The sequence below is a fragment of the Symphalangus syndactylus genome, chromosome 11 (assembly GCF_028878055.3).
Source record: "Symphalangus syndactylus isolate Jambi chromosome 11, NHGRI_mSymSyn1-v2.1_pri, whole genome shotgun sequence".
NCBI classification, from domain to species: domain Eukaryota; kingdom Metazoa; phylum Chordata; class Mammalia; order Primates; family Hylobatidae; genus Symphalangus; species Symphalangus syndactylus.
The window spans coordinates 13158943-13184275 of NC_072433.2; the positions used below are offsets into that span (position 1 = coordinate 13158943).

The window sequence follows — 25333 nt, forward strand, 5'->3', positions numbered from 1 at the left end:
AGCCCAAGCCCTGAATGGGCTCTTGCGTCTCGCAGACTCTCCGGTGGGCCCTGTAGGTGTGATCACCAGTTGCCGCTGCCTTAGCCCACTCTCCCTGTCTCGAATTTCCTGACTTCATCTTATTTTGGAGATGTCGTCCGAGTACGTGATGATTAAGGACACACTGTGCAGTGGGTGATTCACAGCGTGGGCCCACCTTAGCTGCCGCTCTAGAGTACTGCTGTTCCCACTCACTAAGTGATTCTTTTTTTAATATTCTCAAACTGATAATGCTAAGAACATCTTCACGGATTGAAAGAAGTGCAAAATAAGGTCAAATCCTGAGTTGGCAAGTATTTCTGTTCTTAAGATTGTTTATACTAGCTGGTCTTATTGTTATAATAAGTAGGAAAAGGTCCTTTTCAAATTTCATTCGGACTAGCTTTTCCTTTATGTGATAATTCTTTGTTCAAAGTGACTACAACAGTAATACAAAATGTATGAATACTTGTGTAGGATTCCTTTATTATATTCTCTAGTAAATTCAGAAAATGGGATTTCTTATTTCAAGTAACTAATACTTTCAGATCTCTTCAGTAGTTTTATGACTTCCTTAAAAGACCTCTACTTATTAATTCACTATTATTAATTCACTTGTCTAAAGAGCTCTTTGCCTTACTGTATATTGTATCCTTTTAACTTTCAACTTATTAATCTGACTTAATAAGAACTCTTTCTCTTCAGTTGACTACTCTGTGTAGTCTTTATTTTGTAAATAAGCTTTTTAAAATGCTGATACTGGCTGGGCTCAGTGGCTGACCTGTGTAATCCCACCACTTTGGGAGGCCAAGGCTGGTGGATCACTTGAGGTCAGGAGTTCAAGACCAGCCTGGCCAACATGGCAAAAACCCTGCCTCCACTAAAAATACAAAACATTAGCCGGGTGTGGTGGCTCGTGCCTGTAATCCCAGCTTCTCCAGAGGCTGAGGCATGAGAATCCCTTGAGCCCAGGAGGTGGAGATTGCAGTGAGCCAAGATCACGCCACTGCACTCCAGCCTTGGTGACAGAGACTCTGTCTCAAAAAAGTAATAATAATAAAATAAAATGCTGATGCTGAAATAAACTTCCCAAATGTCTGCAAAGACATAAAAAGCTAGTTATGGGTTTTTCTGTAATTTTCAAAAAATTTCTTACAGCTAACTTTTTCCTTTCGAGGGTTTGTTTCCTTTCTCATTCTACAGCCCAGTGACCACGGGCTCTTTGGGTTCACTGGGCCATTCATGGGCCATTGGATTCACTGTTAACACCTACGTGTCCTTCTCCATTTTCTCTAGCTGATGACTGGAGAATATATTAATTTTCTTATGACTCACCCTTTTTTGATCCCCTGTTCTATTGTCCTACTGTCCCCAGTATTTTTAGATAAAGCATAAGGAATCAAATAGAAAAGAACACCAAAATGAGAATTAGGATTAGTTCTGATTCCAGCTTTTCTAGTAGTTGAACATGTCTTTGGACATCAGATTTTTTATGTGTCAAATGAGGAAGTTAACCTGGTAAAATCCATAAACACCCTTTAATTCTCAAAATCAGTCATTGTTTTATTTCTTTCATTGTTATCTCTAATGCATTTCAAAAATAATTGATGTGTTTCCTCTCTTTCATTGTCTCTTTCTTAAATATATACTTTTTTTAGTTTTAATACTCAAATAGATGTCTGAAGTAGTTAACTTGAAAAGAAATGACATTAGCACTGTATTTTCAAGGATTTTCAGTCTTATTGAAGAAATGTACATGAAACAATTTAGAAAGACTACCACTGAACAACTTAGGAAAAACAAAGTTATAAACTATACACTAAACTTTCTGTAAAATTTGAGAAAAGAAAAATCTGCCCGAGGAGGCAGTATGGGGGAGTAGTTATAAAGTATTGATTGTAGAGGACCTCAGCCTTAGAGCATGAGTACCTATGGAGAGAGAAACTGAGGCCGCCTGATATGTCAGATAGGGTGACAGCAGGAGCAAGGACATCCATGAGGGCCCAGTATGGTAGAGCATGGGGAGGCTTGTGCAGGGGAATGTGGAAGATCCCGTTAGATGGGTGCAGTGGAGCTGGTTAGTGAGAGTCTGTGTTAATGGACTTCATCCTCCAGACTACATCAAGTCTAAGTCCTCTGAAAGAATTTAACGTGCACTACATTTGGTGCCACTCATAGAATTTTGAGCAGGGCTGACTTATCTAAAATTGGAATGCAAGTAGATTGAACTAAATTTCTAAGAAATCAGTTAGGAAGATGCAAAAGTAGAAAACTATAGTATTGTAGTAACAAATAATCCAGGACTGGACTTGAAGGGAAGGAGTCAGGGTAAAGAAGTAGTGTAGAAAATGTTTTGAAAATCCCAAGATTCCACATGTATCCCAGAACTTGAAGTATAATAAAAGGAAAAAAAAAAAAAAAGAAAATCCCAAGATATTCCCAAGTTGTAAAAATGGTACAGATTTTTCCTCCTCTAGATTAAGAAAGTATTTAGACAAGTATAAAAGTAGTACATAAAGATGAAATAATCATATTTTTCCTATATCATTTTAATAATTCAGAGGCAATGAATCTGATGTTTGTTTCTTTGTAAAACTGGATTACTTTTGCCTTGCTCAGTAAACGGGGGATCTTGGTCCGGCGAACCTCCGAGGCGGAACAGCCATACCTTCAATTGTCGGATGCTGGTAAAACCTTTACCTGATTCAGAAGAGGAGGGTCATGATAACCAGGAAGCTCATCAGAAGTATGAAACTATGCAGTGCTTCGCTGTCTCTCAACCAAAGTCCATCAAAGAAGAAGGAGAAGGTGGGACAGAATCCCTAGGGTGTTTTCTGTGTCTGTGTATTTATTCCTGTGCTACTTCCTTCACACTTTAATTAGTGGTCACCCAAAGAAAAGTGAGGAGGCAGTATCTTTGTTCTTTTCAATTGTACTGTTTTGTGATGGAAATTTTTAAGTCTTCAGAACAGCACTGTCCAACAGAATTATCTGCAATGGTAGAAGTGACATATCTTCAGCGTCTGGTGTGGCAGCCACTAGCCACGTGTGGCTGGTGAGCACTTGAAATGTCAGTAGTGCAGCTAGGGGGCTGGAGTTTTAATTTTTATTAAATTTGCATTTGAATAGCCATATGTGGTTAGTGGCTACTGTACTAGTATAACTGTATTAGTGATCACACTTTTGGGGGATCCTAGGCTCTTTGAACGTGTAGTGCAAGCTGTATGTCACAGCCCTAGAAAAACGCACAGTTGTCCTGGCACGGTGGCTCACGCCTGTAATCCCAGCACTTTGGGAGACTGAGGCGGGTGGATCACGAGGTCAGGAGATCGAGACCATCCTGGCCAACATGGTGAAACCCCGTCTCTACTAAAAGTACAAAAAGTAGCCGGGCGTGGTGGCTGGCATGTGCCTGTAATCCCAGCTACTCAGGAGGCTGAGGCAGGAGAATCACTTGAACCTGCGAGGCGGAGGTTGCAGTGAGCCAAGATCGCGCCATTGCACTCCAGCCTGGGCGACAGAGTAAGACTCCATCTCAGAAAAGAAAAAAGAAAAATGCACACAGTTAAAACAACGTTTTAAATATACGTTCAAGGGGTTGATGGAATCCATGTAGCCTATCCATGGCTGCTGGGCCCAGAATTGATAAAATACAATGGTACTAAAGAGAGGATAGAGACAGGAGTGAGGAATGGAGGGGGCTTTAGACTCTAAGCTTAATAGGCTGTTTGCCATAAAGATGTGCTGGTGTAGCGTCCACCTCCTGAGCCCACTAACCAAGCCGTCCACACAGCTGAGTGTCACTCTAATACAGGGCAGTGTTGAAGAGTGCATTGTGCGTGGGGAGCAGAAGGGAAAGAGCTGAGGACCACTTGTGGCTGAAAACATCCCCGGCTACATAATCAGACAGGCCAACTCCTAATTCAGCTGCTCGCAGCTCTGGGACTTTGGACAGAATCCTTGGCCTTTCTGAGAATCAGTTTATTATCAAGTGAAGTCACCAATACCAGTATCAGAATGTAATAAGGTTTAAATGAATATGCTGAACTGTGGTTGGCATTGAATGCTAGTTATTTAATGCGTATTTTAAAATTTAAATTTTATTGAGAAGGAAATATTAGAGCTGTTAAAGATAATAAACACATAGTATTTCAAAATTAAGTTTTTTGCCTACGTCAAATGATTTTATTCTGTTTTATGTGACAGAGTAAGTGCTGCTAATTTATCCATCTGTGATAATATTCCAAGGCAATATAAAAAAGGAATAGCTGAGCTAATTTATTACTTTGTGCTTTATAAACATTTTTTGTACATTTAAAACTACGTTCTATGTTAAGTTAACACAGTATAGCATAAGCACAGGATTTCTGAGCCATGACATGCTCAGATTCTAATCCTGGCTTTGCCGAAGGTTTGTGTGACATTGGACAAGTTACTTAAACTTTGTACTTTGATCTTTTTGTCTGTAAAATGGAAATAATGCTACTACGTGTGTCATAGAGCTGTTAAGAGGATTAAATGAGTTAATAACCCATACAGTAGCTAGAAAGGTGTTTATCTCATAGTGCCCAAAAATTTAGTTGTTATTTTGTTGAGGACTGTAATTGCATTTTAATTTTGTGATACCAGCTATTACTGGATATTTCAGTCTTGTTGAAGAAATAATACATGAAACAATTTTAGAAGACTACAATAGAGCAATTCAGGAACAGCCAAGTTACAAACTATATACTAAAATTTCTGTAAAAGTTGAGAAAGAAAAAATCTGTCCAAGGAGGCAGTGTGGGGTTCTATAGTAGTTAGTGAAGTAGTGATTGTAGAGGACCTCCGCCTTAGAGCATGAATACCTGTGGAGGGGGAAATTGAGGCAGCCTGATATTTTAGATAGGGTAGCAGCAGGAGCAAAGATAAATAATAAACTCCTTGTCAAATTCAAGAAATTCTCAAATTTAGAGGTAAACAATCATAAATCAGTGATAAAAGAAGACATGAAGGGATTACTTAAGTTTTTTGACAACAGCATTTGTTCAGTGTTTTTTAAATTGAAAGGGCTGTGCAGAGTGCTCTGCATGTTACAAAGATGAATAAAACTTTTCCCTTTCCTCCAGAAATGAACCCTGATGCATAAAACAGTTGAAGCAAGGTGAGGAATAAGTGATTAGAATTGGCTGTGTGAGAAACCGTCCACAGCCAAGATTCTGAACTATAATGCAGCTGTTTTGGTGCACGCTGCATTTTCTAGGTATTGTGGGAGTCGTTCTCTGAATCTGCGTCTAGACCAGTTTATATTCTTTGCTTTAAATTGCATATTGACATTGTAGAATTTACTTAGTTCGGCATAAGGTGTACCTAGTTTTCCTGAACCCTAAAACTCAAGAAGCAAATCCTTGACAAAACAAGAGTATCAGATTTTAGTTTTCATCATTTTTGTACTTCATTACAAATTAACCTGGTTTTCTATCAGCCATTTAAAAAGAAAGGATTTCATTTTTTTTTCTACTGCTGGAGAGAGGGTTTCAGATTATTAACGCTTTAGTGTAGTGGATGTATTTCCATCACATGTATCGTGGGGCCTCGGCAGTTTATCCTTTGCTCCCCAGCTCTCCTTACTCAGCCACCCTCCATCTCCCTTACCCACCTGCCACTTTCATGAAGAGAATAAAACCAGTAAGAAGCTCAGGTACATAGTGTTCCATCACTGTCTCCCTTAACTGCTTTTTTTATGACAGGCTGTGCTGTCATAAATACACTTGGGTTTGTTTGAATCACTAGAAAAGCCCAATATGATAAATGTAAACATGTGTGGTTTAAGATTTGCAGTCCTGCTTGATTTGTGTGGCAAGAAGAGTTCCCATGAAGGAAAGACCAGTTCTTCCCTCATCAGAAAGTTTTACTACTCGCCAGGATCTCCAAGGTAAGTTTCCCCTCCAAAGAAGATCAAAGGAATCATTTTAGAATACTTACATATTTGGGAATGCAAGGAGTGTATTTAGAAGACTGTAAGGATGCTAGTACTAGCAATTGCTGCTGCAGTAGAAATGTCAAGGAGTTGGAGGACTGGAGAGAGAGCCACTGGCTCTCACTGTATACCCTTTTGGTCCATGTACTTATGTTACCTAGTTTAAATAAATACATTTAAATCTTGTTAAAATTTAATTGTTTCTGGCTGGGCATGGTGGCTCACACCTGTAACCCCAACACTTTGGGAGGCTGAGGCAGGAGGATCACTTGAGGTCAGGAGTTCAAAGCCAACCTCGCCAACGTGGCAAAACCTCATCTGTATTAAAAATACAAAAATTAGCCAAATGTGGTGGTGCACGCCTGTAATCCCAGCTACTTCGGCATCTGACGCACAAGAGTCGTCTGAACCCAGGAGGTGGAGGTTGCAGTGAGCTGAGATTGCACCACTGCACTCCAGCCTGGACAATAGAGTGAGGCTCTGTCTCAAAAAAAAAAAAAAAAAAAAAAAAAAAAAAAAAAAAAATTATTTCCATAAAGAGTAGATCAACACGTAGGTATAATGCCTGCTGTTACTTAATAGGCAAGATCACTTCTCTGGATACCAGCACCATGAGAGCAGCCATGAAACCAGGCTGGGAGGACCTGGTAAGAAGGTGCATTCAGAAGTTCCATGCGCAGCATGAAGGAGAATCTGTGTCCTATGCTAAGAGGCATCATCATGAAGGTAAGCATCTCTAAATGATTTTTCTTAAATTATTGCTTCCTGTGGGAGCTTTCTCTCAATGATTCCTGGAGTTCACCTTGGGAACAGAGCTGGTGACTGTTCTCGTGAGCTGTCTCATCTGGCCCAGATGTTGCCATCTGAAGGAAAATTTAACAGGAGAACCTATAGGACAGAAGAGTGACGAAAGTAGAACAGGAGATGATAGTGTCACAGAGGCAGGCAAAAGGAGGAAGAAAGAGATCATTTTCTTTGATCCAGGGGCTTCTAGATGTATGACAAGATTATAAGTACCATCTAATTAAAAGAAATATTAACGATTCAGTTAGAATCTGAATATAAGAGTAAGTGGAATTTTGGAGAGTGAATGAACCCCTGGTGGAGGTAACAGGGGGACCCCAAGCCATTCTTCAAGGTGGTAACCAACAAAGACTATCCAGGTGTTTCTAGAGGGCCCAAAAGTTGACACGACTTTTCTCAGCTCACAGACTTAAGCAATAGGACAGCTGGAACTGAGCCCAAGACTTTAGTAATAACAGCAGCCCTTATTGAGCACCTGGTCTTTGTGTGGCATTATCCCTTTTGCCTTCTCTCACTGGCCCTCACAGCAAGCCTGTGATGTGGACATCACGTCTCTCACTCTGGACAAGGGGACGAGGAGGTTGAGGCAGATGAAATGATTGACTCTCTAGCATTGAATGTCAGTGCAGGACGTCCATCTGAGCTTATTTTGGTTACTGTCATGCTGCTTCCGAAGGTCTTCCCAAAGAATCACTTTTTCTCAAGTGCATTGTTGTTTTCTGTTAAAGAGGTAGGAACCCAAAAAAAAAAAAAAAAAAAAAAAACTTCTTTTGCCTTAGTATGTGCTAATTTGGGGAGGGAGACTGTCCTTCTCTCTGTGTCCCAGCAGTGCGGTTGGCCAGGGCTCCACATGCACTGTCAGCTGGGCCATGCTGCACATGAGGGGCTCGTGCAGTGCAGTGCAGTGCAGCTTGTAACTCAGCTTCAACAGTTGTCCACATCCTTGCAGAAAAAAATTGTAACTAGTTATTGAAAATGGAGTTTGAGTTTCTCATCATCCACCTAACATGCATCTGGCACTTTACCAATAGTGCTGGTATGTTTAAACTTTATGCTTTTTAGATCACTTATAAAAAAGCAAAAATCTTAATAAATGACCTGTCTCTTCCATGCCCTTATTTTTTCCTCATCTTATTCATTCTTTTCATCCTATTCATCCTATTTTTTAGAAATAAGTGCATAATCCAACAACTTGTGTCTTCCAGCATTTTTCTTTAAGTTTGAAAGAATACAAGGAAATAATGATGCTACATTGACAGAAATCAATATTTAACCTACTATTTCATTACATCTGGTTTAAAATAGAAAGAATAGTAGTAACAAAAACTAAGAAACTGGCACAAGCAAACATGTTCAGCATCCTTGGGTCCTGAGTTTAATTCTTTGACAATGTTATTCCTTACAAAAGGATTTACACAGATGAACCAGGCACTGCACTAGATTTAAACAGATGGGACCCACTAGAAGGAAACCCCGTATAGACATTTCAAACTTTTGAAATAGGTAAGATCAGGGATGATCAGTTAAGTTACATTGAATAGAAATCTACTGCAAAGCGTTGTTTAAATGGAGGCACTTCCTAAATGTGTTCAGGTGCGTGCTCACAGATACCTACTTTTCAGAGGTGTTGGATGTAGACCAAGAGGAAATGAAAATCTTTAGGGATCACAGCCAAGGTCAGGTAAAATTCTGAAATTATAAGCCATTGGAAATATAAGTCTTACTATAAAAAATTACATTTATGTCATCTTTTAGAAACATTGTGCAAAGCAAGATACTCACATGTTCAGTAATTCATTTTCAGTACTGCCACTTCAGACTAACATTGTGCAACAATTGATGGCAGAAAGTGAAACCTAAATGTAGTATCTAACTGAAACTGCAGAGAGGAGTCATTAGACAAATTGCTTAAAGTGAAATTTTACCAAGAAATTAGAATCCACATTATATGTCAGCATCTCTCTCTCTCTCTCTCTCTCTCTCTCTCTCTCGTGGCAATTTTGTGGCATGGTGAATACACATGGTTGCTTTAGGGGTAACTATTCAACCCACAAAATTTGTGCTGAGGATTATGTGGTAGCAACATAGTAGCCTTGTTAAAATGGTTTAAGAGGAACTAAATTATATGTCTTTTTTTTTTAAACTGAATTGAAATGTTCTTTTTTAATAGGTGGTATAAGACAGTTATAAAACATAGTAGCTTTAAAAGATAAATCTCAATTATTTTAAGAGAAAGTATATTAACCTAGTTGATTTGTGTTATATTTTGTTATTGTCTTGAAAATGGAAACACTTGACCCCTTATCTGAAAGTTAAACCAATTCCAGTGTCGCTAAGATTTGCACTTTTATTGTTTCGGTTTTGTTTAGCTTTTTTTTCTCTGAATAGATTCTTCTGATTATCTTTTACTTCCTGTTGTCCTAACCACGTAAATAATACTTCTTACACAGTGAGAAACGGGACTGGGGGAGAGTAGTGTGTGAGATGATGGATTGAACAGTACGTAACTTCTAGATGAATATTCAGAGAACATATTAAATGTCATAAATTTTATTTTCATATTTGTATTAGTTTTACAAGGAAATTAAAGTCATATTTTATACGTAAGAGATACCCTGTTTATACATTGTGTTGTTTTCTACCATTTTAAGCAAATCATTGTAAAGCTTGTTCGAGCTGTTAAATGGTTTACACTGTTTTGCCATAATAATAAAGATTTTAAGAACACAGTTTGAGGGTTCAGGCTCTTACTCCTTTTCATAAGAAAAACAGATAATTGAGGTTACTGGTATTTTGAGTGAAAAGTAAATGTGCTTTTAAAATGTTATGTTTTAATCTCATAAAGTATTACTTATAACCCTTTAACATGCTGGTGGGAAACTATTACGAAACTTAATGAAGTTGATTACTCTTATTATGTCTTGTCCTCCCGACCCCTCAATTTTTTTTTCTAAACATGCCTTCTGTTTCGTTGCTTGCCTGCAGTACTGAGACAAGGACTGGCATTCAGTCAAATCTATCGTTTTTCCTTGTCTGATGGCACTCTTGTTGCTGCACAAACGAAGAGCAAACTCATCCGTTCTCAGACTACTAATGAACCTCAACTTGTAATATCTTTACATATGCTTCACAGGTAATCCTAGTTCTAAGAAGTCATTTTCCATTTCCAAGTTAAGAGGAGATATTACAAAAGCAGCCAATCATTTTAGAGCTGTGAGGATTTTGTTAGACATTTCTTCTCATCAATCCCAGTAATGTAAAATATAAAATTAAATTGTTATTAGCTGTCGGCTAAAAGACAATTCATAATATAATTGGCCCTCTGTATCCATGGCTTCTGCATCCCAGGAGTCAACCAACCACAGATGCAAAATATTTGGGGGGAGAAAAGTATATATAATGTTATACTGTATTATTTGTATTATAACTATATTTACACTGTATTAAGTATTATAGGAAATTATTTCTAGAAATGATTTAAAGTATATAGGAGGATGTGTGTAGGTTATATGCAAAAATTATTCCATTTTATATCAGGGTCTGGAGCATCCATGGATTTTAGTATCTGCGGCGTGGGGGCAGGGTGGAGGCTAGAACCAGTCCCCCATATAACCAAAGAACAACTGTACTGGCAAAGTAGGACTCTACTTTGAATTTTAGCCTTAACACTAGTGAATTGTAAAACCCAGCTGGAAGAACACAAGGCTAGCACTAAGTTTGCTTAGACGTGATTGCCCATTACATTGAAAAAGGGAAATTTATTGATCAGCTCCCAGTAGCAACAAATGCAGGGCAGGAATATTGATGTCACTAGTATGATTTCTGCTCCTGTGTGTTTAAATGTAGAACTTCTTTTTTTTTTTTTTTTTTTTTTTGAGTCAGAGTCTTGCTCCATCTCCCAGACTGGAGTGCAGTGGCACGATCTCAGCTCACTGCAACCTCTGCCTCTTGGTTTCAGGCAATACTTGTGCCTCAGCCTCCTGAGGAGCTGTGATTACAGGCATGTGCCAGCCTGGAGTGATCCTTCCACCTTGGCCTCCCAGATTGCTGGGATTACAGGTGTGGGCTACCACGCCCAGCCTAAATCTAGAACTTTCTATGTATATATTTACAAATAATATTTTAGATTTTCTCAGGTTCAAATTAACTTCTCAACATTAGACCTTAAATTGAAGGATAATAAACATTTTCATAAAAAAGTGAAGATAAAGAAATTGAATGTTGAATTTTAAATAAATGTCATAAACCATATTGTCTTACAGCACATATTTAGGAAAATGATTAAATTTCATTAGTTATCTAAATATGCTTATGCTGTGAAAAACTTTATGAGGTCCTATCAGTAAATATATAACGTTGCTCTGGCTGAGGAGTTCCATTTTATCACATTTCTCAATTCACTGTCTATTTAGGAGTAAAAAAATCAGGCAACTCTGTTTGCCAACTGTTAATAAATCTAACCTCAAACTGAAACAATTTGAAAGTGATTACAGATGTGGCGAATTTCACCCACCTAACCAAAAGCTGATGTTTGACAATTTGTGAACCCTGTTTTATTTGGATTTGTGAACACATTTGGTAACTCAAAAGTGACTGCCAAGGCTGTAAATTAAAGCTCATAGAACTTGCAAAATCATCTTGCTCAGAAAGCCTGCTTTTAGTCATTAGTAAGGAGATGGAATGGAGTTATCCAGAAGTAGAAGAATAAGATCACAAACTAAAGTCACTCTGAACTTCCCTTCCCATGCTGTTGGCTCTGAGGTCTTGCTCTGACTTGGAGGGGTGTGGGGTGAGGAGAGGTGAGTGGAAATCTGTTAAACAAGGTGATCTAATTCTAAACAGTTTTAGTAACTATTAGTTCTAGAACTGGCAGAGTTTCTCTTAACAGTTAGGGGCAAGTTGTTTTCCTCTAAGCATGTTTATATTGAGCCAAGTAGTAAATATCAGAGCTCTGGGCTTACAGATGTGTCTATTAGGAATTATAATCTCTGGAAAAAAAAACTGAAGACAGCTCTACTCATTTCTTTAAGACAGTACAAGCTCTCAACTACTCATGAGAAAGATGTATTATGTAATTGGAACCCTGTTAATGTCTTGTCTAGTAAATGCAACTTAAATACAGTAGTAGTCAAATTTAAACACACCCCCTCTGTAAAACCAGACATCTTAATGAGTTGCCTGAAAAACATCCCTCTTGGTCCAACACTGTACATGTTCAGTCTTGTCAATAATTGCAGATGATTTCAACAAAGTATTATCTATCCTTAAAATGTAGCCTGTTCTTTTAAGGTGAAGAGGCCATCTCATTTTTAAAAATTAACAACAACTTGCTAAGTATTTTTCGTTTTATCTTACATTTCTTTCTTTTCTCATTATACAGAGAGCAGAATGTGTGTGTGATGAATCCGGATCTGACTGGACAAACGATGGGGAAGCCACTGAATCCAATTAGCTCTAACAGCCCTGCCCATCAGGCCCTGTGCAGTGGGAACCCAGGTCAGGACATGACCCTCAGTAGCAATATAAATTTTCCCATAAATGGCCCAAAGGAACAAATGGGCATGCCCATGGGCAGGTTTGGTGGTTCTGGGGGAATGAACCATGTGTCAGGCATGCAAGCAACCACTCCTCAGGGTAGTAACTATGCACTCAAAATGAACAGCCCCTCACAAAGCAGCCCTGGCATGAATCCAGGACAGCCCACCTCCATGCTTTCACCAAGGCATCGCATGAGCCCTGGAGTGGCTGGCAGCCCTCGAATCCCACCCAGTCAGTTTTCCCCTGCAGGAAGCTTGCATTCCCCTGTGGGAGTTTGCAGCAGCACAGGAAATAGCCATAGTTATACCAACAGCTCCCTCAATGCACTTCAGGCCCTCAGCGAGGGGCACGGGGTCTCATTAGGGTCATCGTTGGCTTCACCAGACCTAAAAATGGGCAATTTGCAAAACTCCCCAGTTAATATGAATCCTCCCCCACTCAGCAAGATGGGAAGCTTGGACTCAAAAGACTGTTTTGGACTATATGGGGAGCCCTCTGAAGGTACAACTGGACAAGCAGAGAGCAGCTGCCATCCTGGAGAGCAAAAGGAAACAAATGACCCCAACCTGCCCCCGGCCGTGAGCAGTGAGAGAGCTGACGGACAGAGCAGACTGCATGACAGCAAAGGGCAGACCAAACTCCTGCAGCTGCTGACCACCAAATCTGATCAGATGGAGCCCTCGCCCTTAGCCAGCTCTTTGTCGGATACAAACAAAGACTCCACAGGTAGCTTGCCTGGTTCTGGGTCTACACATGGAACCTCGCTCAAGGAGAAGCATAAAATTTTGCACAGGCTCTTGCAGGACAGCAGTTCCCCTGTGGACTTGGCCAAGTTAACAGCAGAAGCCACAGGCAAAGACCTGAGCCAGGAGTCCAGCAGCACAGCTCCTGGATCAGAAGTGACTATTAAACAAGAGCCGGTGAGCCCCAAGAAGAAAGAGAATGCACTACTTCGCTATTTGCTAGATAAAGATGATACTAAAGATATTGGTTTACCAGAAATAACCCCCAAACTTGAGCGACTGGATAGTAAGACAGATCCTGCCAGTAACACAAAATTAATAGCAATGAAAACTGAGAAGGAGGAGATGAGCTTTGAGCCTGGTGACCAGGTAAGTTTTATCACGTCTTCTCACAGGTGTACTAATCTGTATCCATCAAGGATTTTCTCCATAGGGGCATTTTGAAGTCTCAGGTGATTGGATAAAAATAAGCTTTCTCCTTTGTTGTTCTTATCTTGAAACTCTCACTGAAGCTGTGTGTTTCAAATACTCTCCTAGAAAAGAGTGACATTGTTATAGAACATAGGTGGGCAGGCCTTTTTTTGTGAGGACCAAATGTAAGTATTTTAGGCTTTGCAGGCCATATAGTCTCTGTTACAGCCATTCAAATCTACCACTGTAGTGCAAGAGCAGCCATGGACACTGTGTAAACAAACTTGAATATGACTTTACTCCGATAAAACATTGCTTATAGACACTGAAATTTGAATTTCATGGAATTATCATGTGTCACAAAATATTTAAAATGTTTTTAACCATTAAAAAATGTAAATTCATTCTTAGCTCATACAAAAACAAGATTTAGCCCACAGGCTGGTGGTAGTTTGCTGACCTCTGTTATAGAAGCTGCCTGAATTGGAGATAATCACTTCCTTGAAACTGGGCTTTGTCAGAACAGACGTAATTGAATTATTTCTTATTTACCTTTCTCTCTTTTTAAGATCAGAGTTTAACTGGTTTTGAAACCCAATGAAGGTCGTTCTACCTCTCTTTATTCTTAACTAAACTTCTGATTAATGCAAAAGAATTTCTTAGACCACTGGTATAAAAAATATTTAAGAGGGAAAGGGACAGTAGAAAGGAGAAAGAAAAGTTGAACTGATATTAGTACATTCTGAGCCATGGTATGTAAATTCAAAACTAGAATAATAGGCTGCATTATGTGCTCTTCTTGTCTGAAAAATAAATTCCCTGAAGAAATCCAGGATACCTTAAGTGATATTCAAAATAATTCTTATTTATACTTGACAAATTAAAATTGTATATATTTATGGTATACAACATGTTGTTTTGAAAGACATATCCTGGAATGGCTAGATCAAGCTAATTAACAAATACATTACCTCACATACTTTTGGGGATACAAACACTTAAAATCTATTAGTGATTTTCAGGCATATAATACATTGTTACTAACTGTAGCCACAGTGTTGTACAATAGATCTCTTGAACTTACTCTTCCTGGCTAACTGAAATTTGCATCTTTTGACCAACATCTCTTCAACCTTCCACCCCAAATCATTCTTGATAATCCTCTAAGGAGATAATGACATCACAGGGAAAAAGTAAGCTATTTTTCTTTATTAAAAAAACAAAAACAGACTGGGTGAAGTGGCTCATGCTTCTAATCCCAACACTTTGGGAGGCCAAGGTGGAGGACTGCTTGAGGACAGGAGTTCAAGACCAGCCTGGGCAGCATGATGAAACCCCATCTCTAGAAAACATAAAAAATTAGCTAGGTGTGGTGGCATGCACCTTAGTCTCAGCTACTCAGGAGGCTGAGGCTGCTTGAGCCCAGGAGTTGGAGGTTGCAGTGAGCTCTCATTGCACCACTGCACTCCGGCCTAGGCAATAGATTGAGACCCTGTCTCAAAAAATAAAAACCCATTTAAAGAAAACATGGGTTATTAACCGCCACAGTGACTTGGCATGAGAGGTTTCCTGGGGAGTCAATGATCCAAGACATCACCCTAGCCATCACTTTTCTCTAGTCCCTGAATATTCCCTGTACTTCTTATCTGTTCTTGGGTCATGATTGGTTAAGAAGTGAAGAAGCCAAGAGGGCCTTCCTACTTTAAATGGCTCAAGGTTTGTCCTTGAAATTTGTTTTGCAAGAGGATATTTCATGTGTCAGTGTCTTCAGTAGATGGAGAGAGGAAAAGCACACCCCTTGCTGTACCCTGGAGCTCTGCTGAGTCGGTAGAGCTAACCCAGAGGCAGGTCTGGGCTTCAGAGCCATCCTCAGGGAAGCCAAGGCCACACTTGCTCTTCTAGCTGGGCTCCATCTAGGCTTCTAAGCACTTGGCTTCCTTATTTCTTTCACTTTGATGTCTCGACAGCTGCTACCATTCCTAAAGGTCAGAAACAATTTTTCAAACCTTCATGTCCTTCACAAGAGAGGCAGAGCCAAATTACATAAACATCTTGGGTGATTAATCCTTAAACTTACATGTTAGTGCAAGGTTCTATTAGCAGCTATTCGATAACACTGTAAAATCATTAAATGGGGGAAACGGGTGTCTCAGCAGAAAATTAATAGCAATGTCTTGAATAAAGTGAAATGTAAAACCATATTAACACCTGTAAGTGTTTTAATCTTTTGAGGTGTACTAGATTAGAACCTACACAGCTAGTGGCAGTCCAGAGTGGCAGGCACAGACAGTGACACTCCGGTCTCTTGACACATGCTGGAGGGCAAGATGGTCTCCCTTAGCTTAGTGTCTAATGTGGCCAGGCCTTCCCTGTGTAAACAGTTTATTTCTATCCCAGGCCTGATCTGAGGCCCTAGGGACTTAGAGGGTCAAGGAAAGGGGCCACTCTTTGGTATTTCTGTATTTATTCATGTGATTGCGCTAACTTCAGACAAGAAACTGACAAAAGAGGAGTTTTTTAAAAAGTCTTTGAGTCACTTGCAGTTTCAGATTATTTATTTAGGAGAAATGTTTTTCTGATAAAAATTGTCTCACCTAGGAAACATAAAGTCCAGAGTATAATCAGCACAGATCTGTTTTTTTGGGTGAATCAAAAAGCAGTGTACACAGGCACACATGCATGTGCACACACACAGAGGCACATATAGTAAGTATATTTTTCTTAATGAAATCCAGTCTCTGGTCTTGCCCTCCCTTTACTCTCACGTAAAACTCCACCAGAAGTACTGCTTTAGAGCAATTTTAACATCAAAAACATTGCAGCTTGAAAAGTTACCACAGGAAGTGTGCATTACCTATATTTAGATCAAAGTTAGAATGACTTACTTAAAAAAACAATGATTCTTTCACCTCTTGCTCACCTTCACTATTTCCAAATACGAGTTAATTGTATCTCCTATTGATTGCTGTACAAACTTATTGAAGACTTTTCTTTCATTTCAAGGGAATACAATACGTTGTTTAGTGAGATAAAACTATTAGTCTGAATTGCACAGTTAACTGTCTTGTTATTTTGATTCAGAAAAGAGCCATTGACTGAGTGTGTGTTTAACCTATTACTAACTTATTAAGAACAGGAAGTACTTCGATGGTGCTGTTATACCCAAAATAGCATTTTTTACTGGGGATAGTGGTTAAACATTTGTTTCTACAGCATTTCCTAACCAACAGGAAACAGTAACAGAAAAATTTCCAATATGTTTACAGACTTTTAAGTTACATGCTTATTTACACAGTGGAACATGGTTGATACTTAACTACTGGGTCCTTTCTAATGCTGCTGAGACACGTATGATAAGGGTTTGGAAATAGTCTAAAAAGAATTTCTTCTTGGTATTTGACTCCATTAGAAAGGCAAACCATATTTTAAACTGATAGCGTCCTGAAAATTTCTCTCCAGATGTGGTAGAATTGTATTACCATTTCCTAACAACTTTGTGTTAGGCAAATATGGTAAAATTATACTTTTTATTTAAAATATTTCGAAGAGATGCCTTGTAATTTATTAGAATACTGATGTTGTTTAAATGCTTGTGCTTTTTATATTTCCTGCAGAGAACAAGTTGATTTGACATGAAAAAATCTTAAAACCAGAAAAATGAAAAATTAAAGAAATCAAGTCTGATTTTCATTTTGTAGAACTTTTATAAAAATCTTTCTGACTCATTTTCTGCCTGAAATAGTTTAAACTAACAACTCAAATTGATGTGGCTAATTTGAGCATTCAAATAGATGCCTAAGCAAAACTTTGAAGTATCTTGGCAAAGCATTTTAAAAGAAGGCATTAATCTTTTTGTCTTGTAAAGAAATTGTGCCTAACAAAGTGGATAGAGACTAGAAGAACTTTTGATGAGAATTAAAGCCTACAAAAATTGAGGGGAGAAAATTTTTTAACAGAAACTTAATGTAATCAAATTTATTCCTTCCAAAGCTTACATGAATACAGAAAAAAATTCTGTAGTCATCAAATGTTATTGTTAACCTGAAGGGTATAGATATTCTGAACTTTATCTCCTTGAAGAAGAACATGTAAAGTGAACTTATGACAATTAATGTTAAATGTGTACTCCATAAATTGACAAGGAATAAACACAGGCAAAGCAATATTATCTCTAGTGGGGAAAACTTCATAATGCATTTTTCAGATGCTAAGCTTGAATGAATTCAAATAGTGTTCATAGTTATAAGCCTTCATAGAACTAGTTCCTTTTGATACTAAGAAGATCCTGAATGGCTTTCTTAAGAAAAATGTATTTGGGCCGGGCGCGGTGGCTCACAACTGTAATCCCAACACTTTGGGAAGCCAAGGCAGGCAGATCATCTGAGGTTGGGAGTTCAAGACCAGCCTGGCCAAAATGGTGAAACCCCATTTCTACTAAAAATACGAAAATGAGCCAGGTGTGGTTGTGCACACCTGTAGTTCCAGCTATTGGGGAGGCTGAGGCAGGAGAATTGCTTGAACCTGGGAGGCGGAGGTTGCAGTGAGCCTAGATTACACCATTGCACTCCAGCCTGGGTGACAGAGTGAGACCTTGTCTCCAAAAAAAAAAAAAGGAAAAATGTGAGTCTAGACTGTTCTTAATATATATTGTCAAAAGTTCCTTTTACATATGTCTGGGATTGGAAGCAAATACAAATGTACCCATTGAGAAATAACATACTTTACTTTTATTGTTTACATGGACCTATTTATTTTGGATATTTCTCTTAAAAGTAATCTGCAGAGCTTTCTCAAGAGGCAACTTATCACTTATTATAGCCCACCTCCCTCACCCCCACACATGGAGCTTCTACGTTTTAAAAATGCTCAACACAGGACAACATTGTAGTAGGGAAACTGGTTTTCATAGAACAGATATAACCTTCTCAGTTTATTAGAGCCTTTTTCTGATCTACATGACAAGTATAAGGAGATTTACCACACATTTTTATGAAACATTTTTCTGAAACAGTAATGGAAATTATAGGAATTCCTATGAAAAAAATTACTGATTTGGGGAAGATTTTTTAAAGTATATGTTAATATGATTAAAAGAATTCATCGTGTTGACCCAGTGCCCATTACTTAGTTCTAGGTGCTGTCCTTGGAGGGCAATCTATGTTTATACTGAGAATAACAGTTTATACCTTATGCATTCAGCAAAACATGATAAAGATTACAGTGGAGTCAACTTTACATATGTATTTGAAGTACATAAAGTCAGTTTTATGTTCCTGGAAGAACACATGGTTATTAGATGGTTATTTCAGTAGTATGAGCAGTTTTGCTCACCATTGAACTCAATGAATACATGCCATAGTGGAGTGATCATGAGGTGGGTGACATGACTTTGCTGGGTTTTGGTTCCCTTGTGGCTCTAATAGTGTGAACATGTACCTATGGGCTTTTTAAATGCAGTATGGCCCCTACATAAACTGTTTCACTTAGGACTCAGCCAAAGAAATAGTAATTTGCTGCCACTCTGGAGGAAAGACTGTTGCCATTGGAGGAGATAGCCAGTGCAGTGCCTTCCTACAGAGCTTTAAGGATCATTTGATCTGTCTGTGACTGCCCGTACTTTAGGATGCTAACTTTGGAACCCAGCTCTTAATTCATAACTAACTCTCCTGTATTAGATACCTCCCTCTTTTGTTACAATTGGGTGGCTAAACTAACTAAAAAATGGTCTTGTAATTGCTCTAACAGTGCGTTAGGAAAATGGATCTCCCAGTTATTGCTAAGCTAGTTGTCTCTGAGAAGAATCAAATAAAATCTCACTTCATTCTATTCTTCCTAACTTGAGAAATATTTCCAATCAAAAAACATCTCATATGGATGTTACATTTGCTGTAAGTTGCAAAAATCTTAGCATATCCAACCTCTGCATGGGGAGGAATTGTATGTAGGATAAAAATGTAAGCCATCCTGCTTTAAGTGTAACTCATTATTAGACGTACGCCATGTATTTCATTTGATTTGCCAGTGTAGATGAAAGGAATAGTTGTGGTCAAGGATTCAAAGTCCAGTGACTGAGGAAACTAACTTAAGTTTTCCACCTGCACATCAAGAAAATCATTCGTACTACTTTCTGCACTAGAAAGCAATCCTAGCATGCACTATCTGATTTTAAATATCTGGCACATAGATAGGTTATATTTAAAAGAATATCTGTAAAATCTAGAATAAATTCCAGTTTAGCTTCCTAGCAGAAAAGTGCTAAGTGTGAAATAGTGGTGATACTTAGCTTATGTTAGTACCTGAATTTTGTTTTGTTTTTTTTTAATGGAAGAGAAAACTTAAAAACATTTTTTATGGCTTCTGTAGACAGACACAGTGGCTCTCTCTTGTAATCCCAGCACTTTGGGAAGCTGAGGCAGGAGGATTGCTTGAGCTCAGAGACCTGCCTGGGCAACAAAATGACACCCCCATCTCTAAAAAAAAAAAAAAAATCAAAAAATTAGCCAGACGTGGTGGTGGTGCATGCCTGTGGTCCCAGCTACTGAGGAGGCTGAGGTGGCAGGATCACTTGAGCCCAGGAGATCAAGACTACAGGGATGAGTGTTTGCGCTACTGCACGCCAGTCTGGGTGACAGAGCAAGACCCTTTCTCAGAAAAAAAAAACTTCTTTATAGCTTCTGTATAATTAGGTTAATAGTGCTATGTTTGGGGGCAACCAGTTTTTATCCTGCTTCCCTACCTTTGTCACCTAAGCTGGCAAATGACTGGGAAAGCCATTGTCATTCAAAATTGAAAGTCCAAGCAGAAGAAAAGGACTACTCAAATTGAAAAGGCAGTGCTTAGTTCATGGTTACTTCAAGCTTATTTTGCTTCTCTCTCCCCACCCCTGTGTTCTTTTAAAGATTAAAAAAAAAAAAATTGTTAAATACTGATTGGGTGCAAATTTGGATTCCATTATATGCCAGGTTTTTTTTGTTGTTGTTATTTCTTAGGGAGTTTTGACGATAAAACCTAGACCTGGACCGTAAGTCATAGTCTATTCATAATTAATTGGAAATATACATTCTCATAATTATTTGAATAAGCATAAAATAAAGGAGAATTTATAAATTGCCAATGAATCACAATGCTGGAAGAGAGCTTTCTTTCTAATTCAGCCATCTCTTTTTATAGATGAGGAAATTGAGGACCAAGAGATTAAATTACTTGTCCTTTGTTAACTTAATTTTTTAAAAGATGATCAGTTATCTGTTAGGCCTATGGCATGCAGGAATCTACCTATTTTATTTGGCTGTGGTGCCTTATGGCAGTTAGGTCAATGATTGCAAGTGGGCTTGTGGTGTCTACTCTTAGAGTAGACTGGATAAACTCTTCTGTTTGTCAACTACAGCCTGGCAGTGAGCTGGACAACTTGGAGGAGATTTTGGATGATTTGCAGAATAGTCAATTACCACAGCTTTTCCCAGACACGAGGCCAGGCGCCCCTGCTGGATCAGTTGACAAGCAAGCCATCATCAATGACCTCATGCAACTCACAGCTGAAAACAGCCCTGTCACACCTGTTGGAGCCCAGAAAACAGCACTGCGAATTTCACAGAGCAGTGAGTATGAGAAATGGCTGGTTATGCCAAGAAATTTCCATATAATCACTATCAGAAACAGGGATTATTGAAGTCTGATGCAACCAGCTTAGTCACTTTAAGGTTTTTGTGATCAAATAGCACCATCTACTGTCCTGGCCTTTTGAAACAGTATTCAAAATGGATCCTCCTGAGCATGGTTCTCTCACATTCTCTCGTGGGTTAATTTAATCGGCACTGGACAGGGAGACTGACCTACATTGATGAAGTTCTTCAATTGAATGTCATATTTCCCTTCATTTCAGTGACTGCCTTCAGACATGGAGTTTATCCTGGATTTTATGTGTTTAATAGACAATGAAATACTGAAATATAGAACATTTGGGAGCTATGCTGACTTTTTAGGGATAATACACTATTTAGAAATATTCTACTCTCCCAAACTGCTCAGCTGGTAGTAACAAAAAATAAATTTAAAAAATAATAATAAAATATTTTACTAAAAGTATTTATACATGAAAGGGCTACACACATTAAAAATCTTGCCCTATCTCAGGAATCTTCATATAAACATCACTTGATGTGGAACTTTGTTTCTAAATGTATTCTAAGTTGTCTGTTTAGAAAAAACATCTTTTATCTTTTCATTTTAAAGTTTTGTAAGCTTAGGATAATCTTGTTTACTATGAACACTCAGTTTACAAACTTGATTAATACCTGAAGTTGTCTGATAGTTTTGAATGGAAGAAAGTATCTATTATGTAGCAAGGCCATAATTTATGAAAGATAGATAACCTCTTCAGCGTTAAATTGGCAAAACAGAGTGATTTTTCCTTTTCAGATACAATTTGAGCCAATACCTGGCATTTGTTCTCAGATCAAAAATGGCAACCATCAGTCAAGTCATAGAACATCTTTCATTACTAGGTCTTTTCTCAAGTGATTTCTGACTATTCTGAAATAGGAAAAACAAAAGAAAGATGAGTTTGGGCTGGGCGTAGTGGTGGGCGCCTGTAATCCCAGCTACTCGGGAGGCTGAGGCAGGAGAATTGGTTGAACCCAGGAGGCGGAGGTTGCAGTGGTCCGAGATTGTGCCGCTGTACTCCAGCCTGGGTGACAGAGCGAGACTCCATCTCAAAACACACACACACACACACACACACACACACGCGCACGCGCACACACACACAAGAAAGATTTGCTTGTGACCTCTCAAACCTCACTCTTTCTTGGGCAATGGAGAGTTAATTGTGGATCATGGGAGATCACGAAGTCAAAAGAGTTGAGAACTGGGTAAGAAACACACTAGACAGGCTGGGCGTGATCACACATGCCTGTAATTCCAGCACTTGGGGAGGCCGAGGCAGGTCGATCACCTGAGGTCAGGAGTTCGAGACCAGCCTGGCCAACATGGTGAAACCCCATCTCTACTACAAAAAATTTGGTGGGCATGATGGTGGGCACCTGTAATCCCAGCTACTCGGGAGGCTGAGGCAGGAGAATTGCTTGAACCCAGAAGGCGGAGGTTGCAGTGAGCTGAGATCATGCCATTGCACTCCAGCCTAGACAACAAGAGTGAAACTCAGTCTCAAAAAAAAAAACAGACACACTAGACAGTCCATGCTCATTAGCCCTAGTGGAGGTTGTGAAGGACTGTGTAGAATTCATGGTTTCTCGTCTTTCTGTAGCTCCTGGTGGTATTCAGATTATTGATGGCAACCTGATAACCACACCTGAGGAAGTCATGATTAAGCACGCACATAATTTCCATTCTCAGCCCTACTTTTTAAAAATATTTTATTTCTATCATTGATGGTTAAGAACTTTTTCTTTTAAATGTGCTATTTCAGACTATGTTTATATAATTCAGGAAAATAAAGTACTTAATGTCATATAATAAGTTACTATAATTTGTAATATCTTAGTATTTTAAATTTGATAACGTTAACAAATTATAGGTTGTCAGTGTGATGCTGGTCTAGTGCTTAGTACACAATAAATTCTTGTCAACTAGCTATAAAAATCATATCAAATCCAAATGTGTCTAGAATTTAAAGAAGCTGTGCTTTGAAAAGTAAGCAGAGCCCTACAGCTTTAATTTAATCCTGCTTTAGGCAACAGAGTTCGCACTTAAAATTTTTAACTTCTAATGAGAGTAACCACTTTTAATCTAATTCTAATCCTAGGAAAGCCCAGTTAAGAAGTGATGTTCTAATATCCAAACCACATACATGTAGGTTTGGTGATGTATGTAAGAGACGTTTATAGCTTCATAGCTATGAGAAAGCAGTACTCCTAAGTCTGAATATTATAACATGAAAAAAATATTGGTTTAATTAGCAAATACAGTTATATATTTGAAATTACTATTGGGAGCCAGACACGGTGGCTCATGCCTGTAATCCCAGCACTTTGGGGTGCCAAGGCAGGAGGATCACTTGAGGCAAGAAGTTTGAGACCACATTAGGCAATATAGTGAGACACTGTCTCTACGAAAAAATTTTAAAATCAGCCAGGCCTGGTGGTACTTACCTGTAGTCCTAGCTACTCAGAGGGCTGAGGCAAGAGGATCTCTTAACCTCTTCTTAAGTCCAGGAGTTAAAAGCTGCAGTTAACTATGATTGTGCTGCTACACTCCAGCCGGGGCAACAGAGTGAGACCCTGTATTTAAAAAAAAAAGAAAAAAAAAAAAAAAAAAAGGCTGGGCACAGTGGCTCAGGCGTGTCATCCCAGCACTTTGGGAGGCCGAGGCAGGCGGGTCACAAGAGATCGAGACCATCCTGGCCAACATGGTGAAACCCCATCTCTACTAAAAATACAAAAATTAGCTGGGCATGGTGGCACGGCTGTAGTCACAGCTACTCGGGAGGCTGAGGCAAGAGAATCGCTTGAACCCTAGAGGCAGAGGTTGCAGTGAGCTGAGATCGGGCCACTGTACTCCAGCCTCATGACAGAGCGAGACTCGGTCTGAAAAGAAAAGAAAAAAATTAGCCGGGCATGGTAGTGCATGCCTATAATCCCAGCTACTTGAGAGGCTGAAGCAGGAGAATCTCTTGAACCTCGGAGGCGGAGGTTGTAATGAGCCAAGATCATGCCATTGCACTCTAGCTTGGGCAACAAGAGCGAAACTCTGTCTCAGAATAAAAAGAGAGAGAGAATGAATGAATGAATGAATGAATGAATTACTATTGGTGAGGAAGGTATATGGTAAATAATACACATGTGTTTGTTTTGTTTTGTTTTGCAAGATTGTCAAGAATTAGAGACCGGTTGATTAGATCACACATCTATGCTTTGGGGTGCTGCATGTGTTTTTTGTCTGATTTTGTCTTTTATCTATCTAGGTAGTTGGTCCCTGACGTGCATACCTTTGTCATTTTACAGACATTGTCCCTAAACACTACTGTTAATATTATTTTCCATTATCCTATATTAACCTTTAATTTTCATTTGTTTTCTCCTTAGCTTTTAATAACCCACGACCAGGGCAACTGGGCAGGTTATTGCCAAACCAGAATTTACCACTTGACATCACATTGCAAAGCCCAACTGGTGCTGGACCTTTCCCACCAATCAGAAACAGTAGTCCCTACTCAGTGATACCTCAGCCAGGAATGATGGGTAATCAAGGGATGATAGGAAACCAAGGAAATTTAGGGAACAGTAGCACAGGTAAGGGGTCAAATGCACTATTACTTTATTGGTGGGTTATTTAATTTAATGGTATATTTATCCACATCAAACTAGTAGAATTTTTCAAGTAAACTTTTTATGTTAGAAAATAACATCTGAAAGTGAGGAAATTCTACAGATTTTCACTGTGAGAATGGCATATGGGAAAGCCTTTCAGTGAGCTAACCATTTAATTGTGATACTTTTATGAGGTTTCCAACCATTAATCCTATAGCTGAGACTTATTTCACTTCTATCCCAGTTACTGTTCTAGGCATTGCAGGGTATATATAAAATTATTCCAGGAATAATTTACTGATACCCAAAAAACTTATGGATTGATTATTTGTGTTTGGAGAATTTCAGAATAAGAGCTTAAAATTCAACCAACCTTTTATACTTCTAGGTGATAAAATTCTTATTCCAAAAAGTACTAGTTAAAAATAAAGAACTTTAAACAGTAATATGCCTGGCCTAATAGCTCTCAGATCTGGTCCCCATCTCCCTTTTGAAGATGTAGGAAGTTGCCTATGATCAGGTTTGGACGTTGACCTGCTATAATTGCAGGTGTCTGGCAGTAGTCACTGTCTCAGTGGCCATTCTATTCCTAA

General features: G+C 38.8%; 1 protein-coding gene across 23 annotated transcripts in view; it reads left to right on the plus strand.

Moving 5' to 3' along the window:
- Nucleotides 1-25333, plus strand: part of NCOA2 (nuclear receptor coactivator 2) — a 298236-nt gene that overhangs the window by 237264 nt on the left and 35639 nt on the right. For 18 of the 23 annotated variants that reach the window (XM_055232952.2, XM_055232953.2, XM_063612648.1 and 15 more), the window contains 7 exons: nucleotides 2638-2826; nucleotides 5831-5932; nucleotides 6560-6703; nucleotides 9767-9914; nucleotides 12162-13431; nucleotides 20861-21071; nucleotides 24516-24722. In XM_055232952.2, coding sequence (XP_055088927.1) covers nucleotides 2638-2826; nucleotides 5831-5932; nucleotides 6560-6703; nucleotides 9767-9914; nucleotides 12162-13431; nucleotides 20861-21071; nucleotides 24516-24722 — 2271 coding nt within the window. The remainder of the gene's footprint in view (nucleotides 1-2637; nucleotides 2827-5830; nucleotides 5933-6559; nucleotides 6704-9766; nucleotides 9915-12161; nucleotides 13432-20860; nucleotides 21072-24515; nucleotides 24723-25333) is intronic. The other 5 variants (XM_055232966.2, XM_063612651.1, XM_063612650.1 and 2 more) reach the window with 1 other exon arrangement.